The sequence below is a fragment of the Rhineura floridana genome, chromosome 1 (genome assembly GCF_030035675.1).
Source record: "Rhineura floridana isolate rRhiFlo1 chromosome 1, rRhiFlo1.hap2, whole genome shotgun sequence".
Classification (NCBI taxonomy): Eukaryota; Metazoa; Chordata; class Lepidosauria; order Squamata; family Rhineuridae; genus Rhineura; species Rhineura floridana.
The window spans coordinates 47775702-47791131 of NC_084480.1; the positions used below are offsets into that span (position 1 = coordinate 47775702).

At 42.7% G+C, this 15430-nt stretch overlaps 3 protein-coding genes across 13 annotated transcripts in view; 1 reads left to right on the forward strand and 2 right to left on the reverse strand.

Moving 5' to 3' along the window:
- ANKDD1B (ankyrin repeat and death domain containing 1B) overlaps window positions 1–9045 on the reverse strand; it is a 56070-nt gene extending 47025 nt beyond the window's left edge. For 4 of the 7 annotated variants that reach the window (XM_061620557.1, XM_061620567.1, XM_061620575.1 and 1 more), the window contains exons 1-2: window positions 8645–8985; window positions 654–757 (exon numbers count right to left, since the gene is read on the reverse strand). In XM_061620557.1, coding sequence (XP_061476541.1) covers window positions 654–757; window positions 8645–8942 — 402 coding nt within the window. In that variant the 5' untranslated portion in view covers window positions 8943–8985. Of the gene's footprint in view, window positions 1–653; window positions 758–4877; window positions 5054–8644; window positions 8986–9021 lie in introns of those variants that run through there. The other 3 variants (XM_061620594.1, XM_061620596.1, XM_061620585.1) reach the window with 3 other exon arrangements.
- The window catches only part of POC5 (POC5 centriolar protein), a 120080-nt gene that overhangs the window by 100451 nt on the left and 4199 nt on the right, over window positions 1–15430 (forward strand). The gene's annotated exons all lie outside the window — the stretch shown is intronic.
- POLK (DNA polymerase kappa) overlaps window positions 13219–15430 on the reverse strand; it is a 44793-nt gene continuing 42581 nt past the window's right edge. For 2 of the 5 annotated variants that reach the window (XM_061620490.1, XM_061620486.1), the window contains exon 15: window positions 13221–15349. In XM_061620490.1, the coding sequence (XP_061476474.1) occupies window positions 15265–15349 (85 nt within the window). In that variant the 3' untranslated portion in view covers window positions 13221–15264. Of the gene's footprint in view, window positions 15350–15430 lie in introns of all 5 variants that reach the window. The other 3 variants (XM_061620507.1, XM_061620498.1, XM_061620516.1) reach the window with 3 other exon arrangements.

Below are 15430 nucleotides of genomic sequence, written 5' to 3' on the forward strand. Positions count from 1 at the left end.
GTTAAATTGTATTGGTTACAATTTCTGCTTTCCACAACATTTGAATGTGGCACAATTAGGAAAGAAGTTCAAAGGTACTATTGTAGTGCCAAGTTGGAAAATATTTTAATCTTCCACTCTGAATGTTTACTCAGATTCAGAGGCCACTAATTTCAGTGGGACTTACTCCAAAGTAAGTGTGTGCAGGATTAAATCCCAAGTCATTTTCAATAGATATAACAGCTGAAACTAATGTATTGCCTTTTTGTGCCAATTTATTTTTCTGGGTAGAGACTGGACTGTTTGTCCGATAGAGAGTGGAAGGATACTGTCTGTAACTAATTATGTATATAAAAATGGAGGATAAGCAAGTAAAGGAGCTCCTGATGATATGGATCATGACACAACATGACAGACCAAAAATAACAGTAAATGACAGAGTGACAAAATAACAAAATACATGCCCCACATAACCAACAGCTCTATCAAAGCACTTTTAAGACCCTGTACAAACATTGTCTGCCTCTAGCCTCAAGATATTCTTGGGTTCCTGTCGCTCATTAACTGCTGTTGTATAACAAAAGCTTCTATCGCTTGCAAAACAATCCCCTTGCTAAATTCAATGAAATAGGATTGAAGGAGGAATTATCTGTTAATACTGTTTTTATACTTACAATATTTACAGCATTAATATTAACATTTTTCCTAAACAGTCTTTCCATGGTATCCAGATTATTGGTTTTAGCTGCATGCTGAAATTCTTTTTCATCTGGTAGTACTGCAAAACAAAAATCATGGACTTTTAAAATATTAAATAAATAGTCACATGCTTAAATTTATGTATTACATTTTTCTCCCACTCTTCCTCAGAGTGATGTGCATAGGGTTGCCAGGTTCTTGGCCTGAGACTGATCCTGTATCTTTAGGAGAAGAGAAAGTCATCCAAGTGCAGGTGTTCTTGCAATGTTGTAATGAAAAAAGCCACAAAGTGGAATTCTTTCTTCCCCCTGCACAACTTTTAAAGACAAAGAAGACCTCTTGGTTGCCAGGCCCAGCCTCTAAGGTCTTCTGTATCTTTAAAAGTTGTGCAGGGGGAAGAAAGAATTCCACCTTGTGGTTTTTCTCATTACAGTGTTGCAAGAACACCTGCACTTGGCTGAATTTTCTCTTCTCTTAGAGATACAGACTCATTCAGGCCCTGAGCCTGGCAACCCTATGCCAGTCAGTGTTAACAGTACTGAGCTAGATAGACTGAATGCCTCACTCAGTACAAGGCAGCTTCTTATGTTTCTTACAATGACTCTGTGAGGTGGGTTAGAATGACTGATCCAAGGATATCTGGTGATCATAATGACTGAGTGAGGATTTTCATCCAGGTCTCCTTGATCCTAATCCAACACTCTGGTGTTCATAACACACTCTGCTGTTCATTTATTCATTATTTATTTATTCATTATAGCCCACCCTTCCTCCCAAAGGAGACCAGGGCAGCTGTTTAGCTCCTGCTCCCCATCTCTCTGTGTATTAGTATATAATAAATAATGGAAAGAGAGTTAAACTCATTCTAATTTTAGAAGTCAGATATTTGAGTAGAACTACGAAATTTGACCACAGCAGAGGAGTGTCTAAGATAGAAAGTCCATATGCTTTTATAAAGTATACTCCAACAAGAGAAAGAGCAGTCCACAATTAAGGTTGGACCCTGATTACAGAGGCTGACTTTACTAGGACAACAGTGCTTCTGCTTCTAGCCTACAAAACATACTGTTGCGCGCCACCCCATCTCTGAGAGGTGAGAGATTTCCAGGAGTCCCTACACTCACCCAGGAGTTTGGTTTCCTTCAAAAGAAGGTCAGTGGAGGCTGTGGTGTCTTTATGAAATATGGTTTGTTTGTTTACACACACATTCCACCCTGAGCTTAAGATGGAGGGGTCCAAAGAATCAGCACTCCAATATCTTGCTTTTTCATTAGGCTTACAGAAGGCACCCTAAAGCCATGGAGCAGGGAGCTAGCCTCTCCCCTGCCTCTAGTTCCCAGCCTTTTTTTTCTCACCCAACTCAACACAAGCCTCTCCTTGGCCTCAGGAAGGGGGGAGTTTCAATAACAATAGGATCTCCCTGGCCCAGTTAATGGGCACTTGATAGTCCCATTAACTCACCTGGCCACTCTATTAGACTGACAAAGGGAACTCATCCAACCAGCACAGTAGGTTTTTCACCCCCAGGTGCAGGGTTCCAAATCAGAGGCTGGAAGGGGACTCATAGAAATCATCCATCTCAACCCCAAACCCATAACTCTACACCTTTCCCTGACAAAGGTCTGTCCCAGACTTGCAAACACATAACAGAATAACTGCTTTTCCTATAAAGAAAAACAGATACAGGTTAATAAGACATTGAAATATACATAATTAAAAGCATAGTCATAGTACAGTCACATTTCCACACAAGTACAAAAACAAACCATTCCTTTACAGCAAGTTTTCAATTATCTGCTCTCTCTTTAGGCTTCCTCTTCTTTCTTGGAGCTCCCAGTCACAGTTCTGCATCCAAACAACTTACCCAGTCCTCATACCTGGCAGTGCCCAAGCTAGTGAGTTCCCGACATGTTTAAGACAGATTACAGCCTCAGTACTGGAGCTCCTTTGTCCTACCTTGTGCCACTGCAGCATACAGCCCTCAACCACATGCACATTTTCCCTGCTCCCCCAAACAGTTGTACACACACCCATAATTTAACACAGTATAGTAAATCTTAAACATTAAAACCTTATTGCAAAAACCTATCAGCATAATTCCTAAAAAACCATTAAACAGTTTATATCCTCACAAGCACACAAAAGGCACAAATCAAAATTCAAAAAGCAATACTGAAATCATCAGGAAGAATTCCTTCAGCAGATCAGTACACAGTCCCATAAGTACAACCCCCACCCCCAAACCATGCAGTTGCCCACATGGCCCTTTGTCTTGGGGCTTCATGGAGTTCCCAGTCCAAGCTGATCCCTGCTGCTGCTTGCAGGGTCTTGGGACACATCTTCAGGAACACATTTGTTTTCTCATCAGCATACAGCAGACTGTAACCATTTTCCTCCCACTCTCTGCTCTGGGAAAATTCTTTAAGCCAAGCCACTTCACCTCCTGCCCCAAACTCCAAATTAAAGTCCTGCCACAAGCCTTTATCTGGGGGCATCTTCTTCAGGACTAGCTGGCCTAGCCCACCCAGGTTGGCAGAAAGAAATCTTCTCTGTTCTCCTTCACCATCTCCACTGTCAATCATGGGCCCAAACAGAGGCAGGTAACCCTCCCAGTGTCTCTTGCCCTCCAAACTCACAGGGCACTCACAGGGTACCTCTCACTGCTGGAATTTGCTCAGGGACTGCACTCATCATAGGAGCTGCATCCCACCCTATAACACCATGATGGGCATCCAAGGGGCAAAGTCACTTGGGGATTTTATCTCACCCATCTCTCCAGGTGCTGGGAGCTCCTCTTGGACTTGCACTCCCACCTCAGGCTTCTCCTTCTGCACTTTAACTTGCACAGCCATTTCCTCAGGAGCTGGGAGCTCCTCTTGCCCCAACGTTTTCTCCTGCATTTTCTCTTCCACAGCTGGCACACACAGTGTGAAGAAATCTATCAACAGCTGCACTTCTCCAGCCTGTAGCTCACTTCCTTCTGAGGCATCTTCCTCTTCATTTTTCAGCCTATCCTTCAATTCTTGGGGCTTTACTTTCAGCTTTCTGGTGTCTTCCCCTCTGGCAGGCTCCTGGATAATCAAGGCCTCTTCTTCTCTCTCCACTACTTACTGCAACTCCTCACAGTCCAAGCCCTCCAGCTGCCCATCCACTTTCTGATCTCTTTAGCCACACCAGTCTGGGTGCTCTGCAGCTGAACTCCTGGGTCACTCTCAACCCCTTGTTGCGGCTGATCTGGCATGGCTCTAATTTCCTTGCATGGAGTCTCCTTTTTCTCTCCAAAGATGCTTTCATATATTTTCCCCATTCGTTGCCAGTGCTCCTGATGTTCTCGTTGCCTTTGCTGCCGGGCCTCCTGGCTCTCTTGTTGCCTTTGTTCCTGGTCCTGTTACCTCTGCTGCCAGGCCTCCTGGCTCTCTTGTTGCCTTTGTTGCCAATTTTTCTCAATCCATTCTGCTTGCTGCTGGAACATCAATTTTATCTGTTCCAGGAGGGTTGCTGTTTCTCCCTCCATTTTAACTCAGGCACACCTTGCTCCCAATGCTTCTTCCAGGAAACTCAATCCCACTTCTTCCACCAATGTTGCACACCACCACAATCTCTGAGCGGCGACAGATTTCCAAGGGTCCCTGCACTCACCCAGGGTTTGGTTTCCTTCAAAAGAAAGTCAGCAGAGGCTGTGGTGTCCTTACGAAATATGGTTTATTTATTTACACACACATTCCACCCTGAGCTTAAGATGGAGGGATCCAAAGAATCAGCAGTCCAATATCTTGCTTTTTCATTAGGCTTACAGGAGGCACCTTAAAGCCGTGGAGCAGGGAGCTAGCCTCTTCCCTGCCTCCAGTTCCCAGCCTTTTTTCTCACCCAACTCAACACAAGCCTCTCCTTGGCCTCAGAAAGGGGAGAGGGCTCTCCTGAAGAGTTTCAATAACAATAGGATCTCCCTGGCCCAGTTAATGGGCACTTGATAGTCCCATTAACTCACCTGGCCCCTCTATTAGACTGACAAAGGGAATTCATCTGACCAGCAGAGCGGGTTTTTCACCCCCAGGTGCAGGGTTTCAAATCAGAGGCTGGAAGGGGACTCATAGAAATCATCCATCTCAACCCCAAACCCATAACAATACCCATTTCTACCCTGTCTCTCACACCAACAACAACCAGCATCAAATTGTTAAGAAAACCATGGTTGTGACCTTCTCTTAGTTCAATGCTCTTTTTTATCACATCCATTTGACATATTTTTCATTAATACAGGGAGAGGGAGAGCCAGTTTTCCTGTTCTATCAATATTGTGTGTGTGAAAGAAAAGAAAAGAAAAAGGGCTGTTTGCCTTTCCCCTCTTCAACTGGAATGAAGCAAACAGACTAGACTGGCTTGTACTTCAGCATTTTCCCTTTCATTACGAGTTTGATAGTGAACTTTGGTCTACCTTCTCTGCTTTCAGGTTTCTGTCTTTTAGTCACAAAGTTAAGCTAAGAGGACAAAGTATGTAGACACAGGTAGTTTTAAACGTTCTGTGTGGGAATAGTTTATATTTAAGAAATAATTACTAAAGAAGCCAATGAGAAATAAGAACTGCCAGTGTTTCTAGCTTGAACCGAAAAAGTGTGACTAAGAGGCAATATTCCAAAAGCCATGGGTTTAAAGTGTCGTTTCCTTATTGCTATGAGGATCTGTTTGTTTTGGTGGAATGGCTGCATGTGACAGCTCTTGTTCTAGATTTCCTGCCTACAGCAGGCTATAGGACTGGATGGCTCTACAAGGTTCCCTCCAAGCCTCCTAACTTTTTGATTTTGTGAATGCTGCCCTGGTCTCCTTCTCTGAGGAAGGGCGGGATATAAATTTAATAAATACAAAAATAATAAGTAATACAGCCCTAAAAGGGCCTTATAAGAAAGATGCCTTGCTGTGACTTATTAAAGTGTAGGAGACATCAGGGAGGACTAGGGTTGCTTAAGAGGGAATCAAGGTAACAAGGAAGGAAAGTGTTTGGGTTGGAAACTTTTTCTTTTAAAAAATAGCCTTCCAGCATAATCTTATGCATGCTTAACTAGGAGTAAGCCTAACTGAACACTGTAAGACTGACTCCTAAGGATGCATCCAGACACTCGCCTTAATATTGTAAATGGGTCATTTAAATATAATAAATAGGTAAGAGGTTGGCAACATTTTTAAAGTTATCAGCTGTTTCTCAGAAAAGGGAAATCTGAATTAAATGGGAGAACATTTTGAGGCCAACAATGTTTGTTTGTTTAATTATATCCCATCCTTGTTCCATGTTGTACAGAATGCTGTGAAAAATTTCCATGCATGAGCAGCAAGCACAATAAACACCTGTATGGAAGTACCCTTCCATTGAGGTGTTTCTTTTTAACTTAATAAACATGCAAAAGATCTTACTGTTAGTGAAGCATAGAAAGGAAAGCAATAGAGGCTAGCTGTAACCATCCGCTGAGCCTGTTCCCAATGCCCATGTGCCTCCAAAGGTCTGTCCCAATGTTCATGTGGCATGATGGTGTAAGCACACATAGCCATTGGGAACTCTTCATATTTGGATATGTCCATCTGATCAGAAACCCTGTGCAATTACGTGGAGGATGAAGCATGTTTGCATGGGCTCCTTATTCAGATCTTCTGCCAAAGACATGGAATTCAAGCAGGCAGAGACAACAAGCAGATGGATGTTAGGAGTGGGGCCAGCAGGCATGGCTTGCTTCTCTCTCCCTGTGTCCAATGAATGTGTAGAGAACACTTGTGAAAAGTGCTTATTATTTTATATTGTGAATTCCCTTGGTGTGGGGAACCAGGCCAGGCCAAGACATCTGGCAGCTTGAGGTGGAACAGCAAATGGCAGCCCCAGCCCCAAGTCAAGGTGCATGGAACCCAAGGCTAGCCAAGGTATTTTGGCACCTGAAACAAAGGACCTAATAAGTGCCACTGCCTTTCACTGGCAGTAAAAATACAACAATACATTAAATAACTAAACATTTGCAATCCTTTCATGACACCCCAAATCACCTGCCTGATGTGACTATTTACTGTGCCTGAGGCCCTCCCAGGGAGAGGCCTATTTCTGCATATATTATTCCATAAACCACTATAACAGTTATGGCTTCTCCCAAAGAATCCTGGGAACTTTAGCTTGTTATTGTTGATGTCCTCACACAGCTACAATTCCTAGCCCTAAGAAACCATAGTTCCCAGAATTATCCATTACTAATAAACTGGTATAATAAAACTTTAAATGTATGGGGTAGATGTGACCTATGCCTTAGCATCACTGTTACCCACCCACCTGACACACAGATACCTACAATATCTATTTATTTGCCTTATAGGTTTATTATAAAGATGACTGAAACAATTATGTCAGTAGACTGGTTTGAACTGTATGAATGCTAGACGTTATTATCAGTTTCTAGGAGGGGAAGGGAAACCCATCCAGCATATGCTTATATTTATGCTGTTCTTTATTATTCTCATGAGTTTCAGAACTGATCCTTGGCACTGAAAATATATTCTGCATTTGACTCTGGTTTTGTGCAAACTTTGTGTAAACCAGCTGCGGCTGGTGCCCATTGGCACTGATAGGATGATGCCAATTACAGGCAGAACCAACTGATTCCATTTTTTGTCCCCATCCTCCTCCCTACTGAGTTCTACAAAGAGCAACACTGAGACTGAGAAGGAGGAAGCAAAACATTTTTAAAGTAATAGTTGTATGTCCAAATGGACATCCAGTCCTGGATTCTGGGCACCCAGTGGACACAAATGGACACCCAAAATGTAATCAATGAACCAAGATTGGAAGCCACTGAAACACTGACTAGCAGTATTGACATTTTAGTGAAATTGAACAGAAACAGTAGAACATAGGGCACATCATACAATCATTGTTAGGGTTATTGCAAACCACCTGCCTTTCTGAAAAACTTAAGAAAATCTCTCTCCCTGAACACTGTGATGTCTGGTTCTCGTTGTTATTTTTCTTTTTAAGAGTTCTGGTACAGCAGGCTGTGGATCATAAGCAGCAACTTAATTTTAACATTTAATTCATGTATTTACTGGTGGGTGGGCAGGCTAGTAAGAATTTTGCTAGGCTAGTAAATTGTGAAAATGCATTTGCAAGGCTTGTATTTTTTGGAACCACGTTCTCTCAATCCGATTCCAAATGTCAGAGCTTGTACTTGGTAGACAGGATACCACTCAAACTATTTGAATGAAAAAAATGGACACCCAGTAACAATTCCTTTAAAAATGCCCTAGGAAGCTAACAGCCAGGGCCACCCCCTGGACTGGCTGCAAGAAAGAAGGCAGGCAGGTGGGAGGTGTCCGAGGACAGACTGAGGTAGGTGGGGCAGCGCCCTGTTTGCCTTCACGGACCAGCCAGCAGTGCGGTAAACTCCGGTGGAAACAAGCCCTGTGTCATTTCAAAGTAAGGGTAAAGCGCAGAATACACCCGGGGAAGTGACCATTTTTGCCCGTCATATAAGCCGCTTAGAGTATCCAGGAGCCCTCAGAAAGAAAACTGGCAACCTTAAAGAGGATATTCTCCAATATCTACTTTTAAAACTGGTCCCCTCCTGGCACTTATTAGGAATTATGTGTTTTTCAAAGCACAACTCTCTTATAGTCTACTGAGCAGCTGCTCACAAACCGAAGTACATTTTCTCAGCGAAAATGGTTCGACGACGCCCATGAAAAAGGACAGGGAATAAAACAAAACGAATAGTCTGCGCCTCTGTCTGCTCAAGCGCAGCTTCTTCCCGCTTTCTGCGGGGATGTGCCTCTTTTGACGACGCAGGGGTGGGATGGGGCCGGCACGTTCGCGGCGTTGGCTGCTGAGGTGCCAGGATATAACACTAAGGGCTCGCCCATTTTGTTGTGCTAAGCTGCGCCCTCCTTTGTACGATGGCCGGCCGGCCGGCCTCCCGTGTTCCCCTTACACAGCAACACTCACAAGTCTCCGCATTGGCCGCCTCTACCGCTGCCGCTGCCTGCGGGCTGCTGCCGCCGTCTTTGGACCTCAGGTTCAGGAAGCCCACAATATCAGTCAGACCTTTAACGGCGCGGTTCCAGGGTTCCTGCATTGCGCTGCCTTGCAAAGCAGCCACCTTGCGAGCAGCGTGGGAACAAAGCGCGGCTGGGGAGGGAGGCTGCCGCCTACGAGGGACAACTCCCCGTCTACAAACCTCGGCTGTGACAGCCTGCGTGTGTATGTTTCTCCGCCAACTAGATAAGAAGTATGTTACCGTCATAGAAGAGCTGGCAGAAACGAGCTAGCAACCAAAGAAGTAGGTAAGAGAGTGACAAAGGGAAGTAGCAGTTGGTACCTACGCTAGAATGCCGCCCTTAGCCAGTCGTGGTCGAATGACGGGCTGCCACGGAAATGAACAGATCGAGACAAATGCAAACTGAAACATAAGTAATGCCGAGCTTCTTACAGCCCGATGCTGTGCAGAGTTCTGCATGCTCACTTCGATCGAAATCACAGGTTGGATGTAAAATGAAAAGAATCCTGAGGTGTAATTCAAAATGATCCATTTATTGTACAGTGGCGAAAAAGGTCTGTCTGAAGCAGCAAAGACTGTGTTGACACATATTCTGATCTAGTATGATCGTTCACTGGAAAATGTACCATATATGGTATGTTCACAGTTCACTGCATTAGATCTGCAAGAAAAAAAAATCGTGGTAGTTCCTGACATTAGATTACAAAAAATATGCACGTTACCAAAGTGTTAGTGGGTGTTGTGAAATTACCAATGAATTGAAGGAGGTGGGATGGAAACCAGCCCTTTTTCTAACTCTTCTTTGAGGTGGCAATTTTTCCCCTGTCCCTTAGTCTTTCCCAAAAGGGTTGGTGATGGTGGTTGGCTCTGACAAAGCTTTACAACATAGACTCTTGTTGGGACATGGTACCTGCTGCCCTCTATAGAATGCAGAAGACCTGAGACACTATACTTGCTTCTCATTATGAGACAGATTGCAAACAATTCCAACCCATGCTTAGGTCCCAGTATCTTTTCACTTAGCAGGTTTCCTGTTCCAGAAATTGTCATGTTATTTATAATTTTTTATCCTGCTTTTCAGGATATACAAGAGGGCTTACATATACAATAACAATATAACAAAGCTCCAAGTTATTAAAACATCAAAATATAAAATATCAATATTAAATAATGCTGTATTTAAATATTTTTGATATACATAAATGCACATTTGACATCTTTAATGCAGGCAGAAGCTGTCCTACGATTTCAGTAGAGGTGGGCATGCAGAATTCTGCATAGCATCAGGCTGTAAGAAGCTTGGCATTACTGTGTCCTTATGGTGCAATCCAAATTGCATTTGCACTGGGCTGGGTGGAGTTGGATGTGGTGGATTGAGCTGGCAGGTTCCTGGCGCTGCTGGACTACACCAGCAGAAGTCCTGCCTGAGCCATGGTCTGCTGGCTCAGCCAGGTGCCTACCAGGGACAGCCAGCCTGGCAGAGGGAGAGCCAGTGGAAGCTGGCAGAAGGCCTGAAAACAGGGAATTTTGGGAGTGTGGCAGAGGAACCGAGGGGGAGACTTACACATCCTCCTCCATGCATTCACAGAGCTCCAACACCTCCCAATCTGGGTAAAAATTCTGCTGGCCGATAGGTCAGTGGAGTAAAATAATTCCCATGGTGATCAGTGGGGAGCACTTACTCCCTGTAAGGGGTTGGCTTTTGCCTTTTCAGCCCCTGCACTTGGCTCCCGACTGAGGTGGCATTCAGCCAGTCTGGTGGCTCCTGAACAAGGAGTGGATGCCATGGAGCTTTCTGCTGGCTCCGCTGCCGCTCCCATTGTCCCCCCTTCTACTGGCTTCCTATGATTTGGATTGCCCATCTGTGAAAGACACTAAATGCATTTCTGACAAGAGGAAAGAGTCGTAACATACATAATATTAACTAGGGAATACACCCCATTGGACACAATGGAACTTCCAAGTAAACATGCATTGGATTGCTCTACAGGTGATGAGGGGTAAGCATCTATTTTACACATACGTTGTTTTTTTAAAATGGAAATGGACTGCCTTCAAGTCAGGGCATTGGCGACCCTATGAATAGGATATTCATGGTAAGCGGTATTCAGAGGGGGTTTACCATTGCTTTCCTCTGAGGGCGAGAGGCAGTGACTGGCCCAAGGGCACCCAGTGAGCTGTCATGGCCCCTTCAGAGGACTTGGAGGAAGAGGCAGAGTTGGCAGACCCAGGAGAAGGAACTAGTGGAACCCCTGAGGACACAACTCTGGCTCTTGCCTGGCTGGAGAATGTCCAGCACCTGGCTGAAGCCCCTCAATCGGATTCTGGGTATGAACAGGAGGCTCCCCTCCCCCCTGCAGAAAGGAGACACCAGCGAGTAGCACAGCAACGAAGGAAGAGGTTGGGTCGTTTAAGAACAAGCAGCTCTGAGCAGCTGGGAGACTAATCACGGGCACCTGGCTTAGGGAGTCTGTTATAAAAGGCAGTTCATGGCTGCAGCAGACTGCTGACTACAACGGCGGTTGTGGCCCCTCGCGTGCAACGCTGTTGCTAGCCTCTAGACCTTCAGACTGGACCCCTGGCTTTCTGAACTCTGCTTCCCTACCTGGACAACGCTCTTGAACACTGCTACTGGTTAGTTTGTCAAGCTTTTCTTCTGCCAGCCGGCCTCCGTTATCTGCCTGGCCTTGACTGATTTATTGCCCAGTTAACTGCTGGCTGTTTCGTTACTGCCCAGCCCTGAAGCTGACATGAGCTTCATGACTGTGTGGAGATTCGAACCCTGGTCTCCCAGGTCGTAGTCCAGCACCTTAACCGCTACACCACACCAGCAATTTTTTTAAAGGCGTTGTTTATTCCAAATACATTTTTATCTTGACCTCTCAAAGGAGCTCAGGGCAGCATACATACTGCCCTCCCCGTTTTATTTTCATGAGGTTAGGCTGACAAAGTGTGATTGGGCCAAGGTCACCCAGAGAGTTTCATGACTGGGTACAAATTTGAACTAGGGTTAAATGGCAATAGAGGGAGTACTGTGGAAAAGAGTGTGGGAGGAAAGAAGTGAGGAAGGAGCTGGGGGAACTGCATGTATGCCTTATTTTTAGTTTTTCCAAGTATGTTTTTATAGGTCATGTCAAGGGTCTGGAACAGTAAAGGTAATCTGTAGATGTCTGTATGGTGATCAGACGCTGTGGCAAGTATCCCCTTCCTGGTGCTGTCTTTTTAAATATAATTAGTTTGGGTATGAAGAGAATGGTCAGCTCTTTGTCCATTGGGTGACTGCAGAGAGGCATATTTTCCTTTCTGCTTTGTAAGATTGTCTGTCCACAACCAGTGATGCTCCCAGAATCCAGTTTATGTCCCTGTTTAAATTTTCAGACCATTGGAACCTGTTTTAGTTTTCAGACTTTTAGAATGTATCCAAACAGTAAAGTTACTACAGAAAGAAGTGAATGTGGTTGCTGTGAAAAGCACATGATCAGGAGGCACTACATTCCTGAAAGTTGTGTGCTCAAGTCTCATTTAACTTTTATGTTGGTGGCTGCTTCCAATAAACTAACTGTAAATTGATATACTATACAGCTGATTACTATAATCCATGTAATATTTTTAATGTGAAAAGTATTGTGGTTTTCCTCGAACATGCATATATCATTGTGAGTAGATTGCTGATGATTCTTTAATATTTACAGACTAAGGATGAGAGAGTATGACTTGCCTATGACCAGGTTACTTCATAAAGGTAGCAGAGATTATAGAAAATTGATATGCCTTCATCACACCAGCGGTGTTTAACCAAACAGTCCTCCCATATCAAGAAGGGGAGCAAGGTCATACCCATCAGCCTCATCCTGTCACAGCTGCTGTCTATGCTCCCGGCTGCACCTTTAGGAAGTGTGAGAAGAGGTCTTATCTGTCTACTAATGTGCACATGTCGAATACCCAGGCCATATATTTTACCCAGGATCTCCCTACACATAGCCCCTTCTCACATTTGTATATCTTACGTGTACTTTGAAGGGGTGAGGAGGTTCATGTGAGTCGCCCACCATGTAGGAGATATTAGACGGTGGCATAAAACTTCATTAATTCATTTATTTCTGTGCTAAGTTGGTTGGCTTAGAGGATCACGCATATGTACATGAGGAAAATATCATCCCAGCACTGCCATGGGTTGACGATACCTCAGGCATGAGTGCAGGGATGAGGAACCTGAGGCTTAGGACAGATACAGCCTTCCAGGCTTCTCTATCTGATCTTGGGACTCTCCCCAGACATACCTGTCACTGGCCTTGCTTCACATCCTTGAGTGTTTTTGCCTGGCTGGAATATATTCTTGAACTCTTGACAATTTTTGCTTGCCTTGACGGAGACTAAAAACTACACTACTATACAGAGGAAAAAATTACATTCAGTGCTCCACCCCCTTTTGCCTCTGCCTGCCACTATCGTGTGGCTGCCTAGAAGGAAATGTGACACTCAGGTTGAAAAAGGTTCCACACTCCTGAAGTAACCAGTGCTGATCCCCACTTGCTGGGTAACTAAGCTATAACATGCCAAGTTAATTTTATAGGATGGGGCAGTTTGATTGACCTGGGAATTTCCAACTGTATTCCAACTATCTCTTTATTTTTTGGAAGGGGAAGACAGATCTTTTCCCAACTATTAAATAATGGATAATTTCACAACAGTTGGCATCACAACAGTGTGCATCACTATGACTAAATCTATACAATAGGTCTGGACTTTTAAGATTAAGGCACAGACTGGGCATGTAGAACTAGAGAACCTGAAATCAGTCTTTTTACTGCTAAAGCACAGAAGTTAAAAGTATGGTTTTAATAGTGAACATATATTTTACAAAGCTTCAGTTTATTTTCCATTACAGCAAAAGTAGCAACTTACAGCAAAAGTAGCAACTTAATGATAAAATTGATAAGACTGACCAAATTATTTTGGAAAATATATTTTATATTATAATTATGTAGGAAAATATATTACATTGTGAATATATTATGAATAAAATTATTTCAAAACACAGTATCAGCCTCAAAAGACCTTCTCTCCATCCCATCAGTCAAAATAGCCACACTGGTGAGGACTAGGAGAGGGCTTTTTCAATTGTGGCCCCCACCCTGTGGAACGCCCTCCCAAATGATCTCCGCCATGCCCCTTCTATGATGAGCTTCCGCCGGGCCTTGAAGACCTGGCTCTTCAGGCAGGCTTTTGGGGTGGGCTAGATTTTATTATCATTGTTTTCAGATTTTTAACGTCTCATGTATTTGTATGTCTATTTTGTACGTCGCCCAGAGTGGCTGGATAACCATCCAGATGGGCGACTAATAAATTCAATAAATAAATAAATAAATAAAATATACAATTTATATAAACTTAAATATATAATCTTTACATTTGTAAAATTTAAATAAACATGGTTTTCTTCATAATCTTTAAAATATAATTGGTAAAATTCCTTCGTTTAAGAGGCAAGGGTCACTTACTTTACCTTTATGAGATTACTTATTTGAAAATTAGATACACAGGTAGGATTTATTTCATGATACAATTTCCTACCCTGTTTTTCTTACAATGAATCAGTTACACTGCCCTAGTCTTCCTGAATTAGTGCAGTTGACTTCACTAAGTGAATTGCCTCCTTAAAGTAAAATCAACAATTCTGAGAAGGAAGGGCCTGCATTTGGACAATTGCACTGAAAACAGTTTCTACAAAGCCACAGAACAGAAAAGGTTCAGGCAGTACAATTTAGATCTGTCCACCAAAGGCTCTGGGAAGTTGACAAGATTTTAAAAAGTGTGAACAAGTTTTTAAAAATACAACTTTTCTACTTCAAATGAGACAAGACTAATATTAAAATAATGCTAGATGCCAAAGATACACAATTAACATTAAGATAACTTAGCTGGCCTATATTAATTTATTATAGTCTAGATAGTACATGAAATTCTGATTACCTATGTATGGACAGAGAGCAGATCTCCTGTTTAACAGTAGCTAGGATTTTATCGTATGTCTGTAGATAATATCTAATGTTTATGTATACCACTTAGAAATGCAAATGATTAAGCAATATATAAATGTCTTAAATAAAATGATTGCATAAAGTGTTTAAATGCTAAATATACTATGATTACATCATTTTCTCCAATAAACTTTTTGTATAGCACAGTAGAATGTGGACAAAGTCTTACATCTTGGCCATATTGCCCCAATTATCAACAAGAGCCCAACTATAACAACATACAATTTATGAAGACTTGTTACCAACTGAAAGCTCAATCCCTCATTTTTTTTTATATCAAAGAGCTATGAAAATGACCACCATCAGCACCATGTCCTAATGAGAGCACATGACTTTTAAAGAAGTCAAAATATGAAAAGTTATTGTAAGGCAACTATGAGAGTAAAATAGTGATTTCGAGAATGCAAAAGTGTCTATAAAGTTTATATACAAATTTAAATATTGGATAAAGCCTGATCAACATATTTTATACTCCAAGTATTGTACCATAACACAGTCAAAAATGTCTTCCTTAAAATATATAGTATTCATTTGAAAAATGTTTCTATAGTGCACTTAGAATCATTTGACTTGACTTTTTTGGATTTTGAATGAGGAATCATTGTTCCACACCTGAAATGAAAACAAAAACCACATATCACTAAATAAATTAAACAATTGTAATTGATGTTATGTTCTAAATACTGAAAGAAA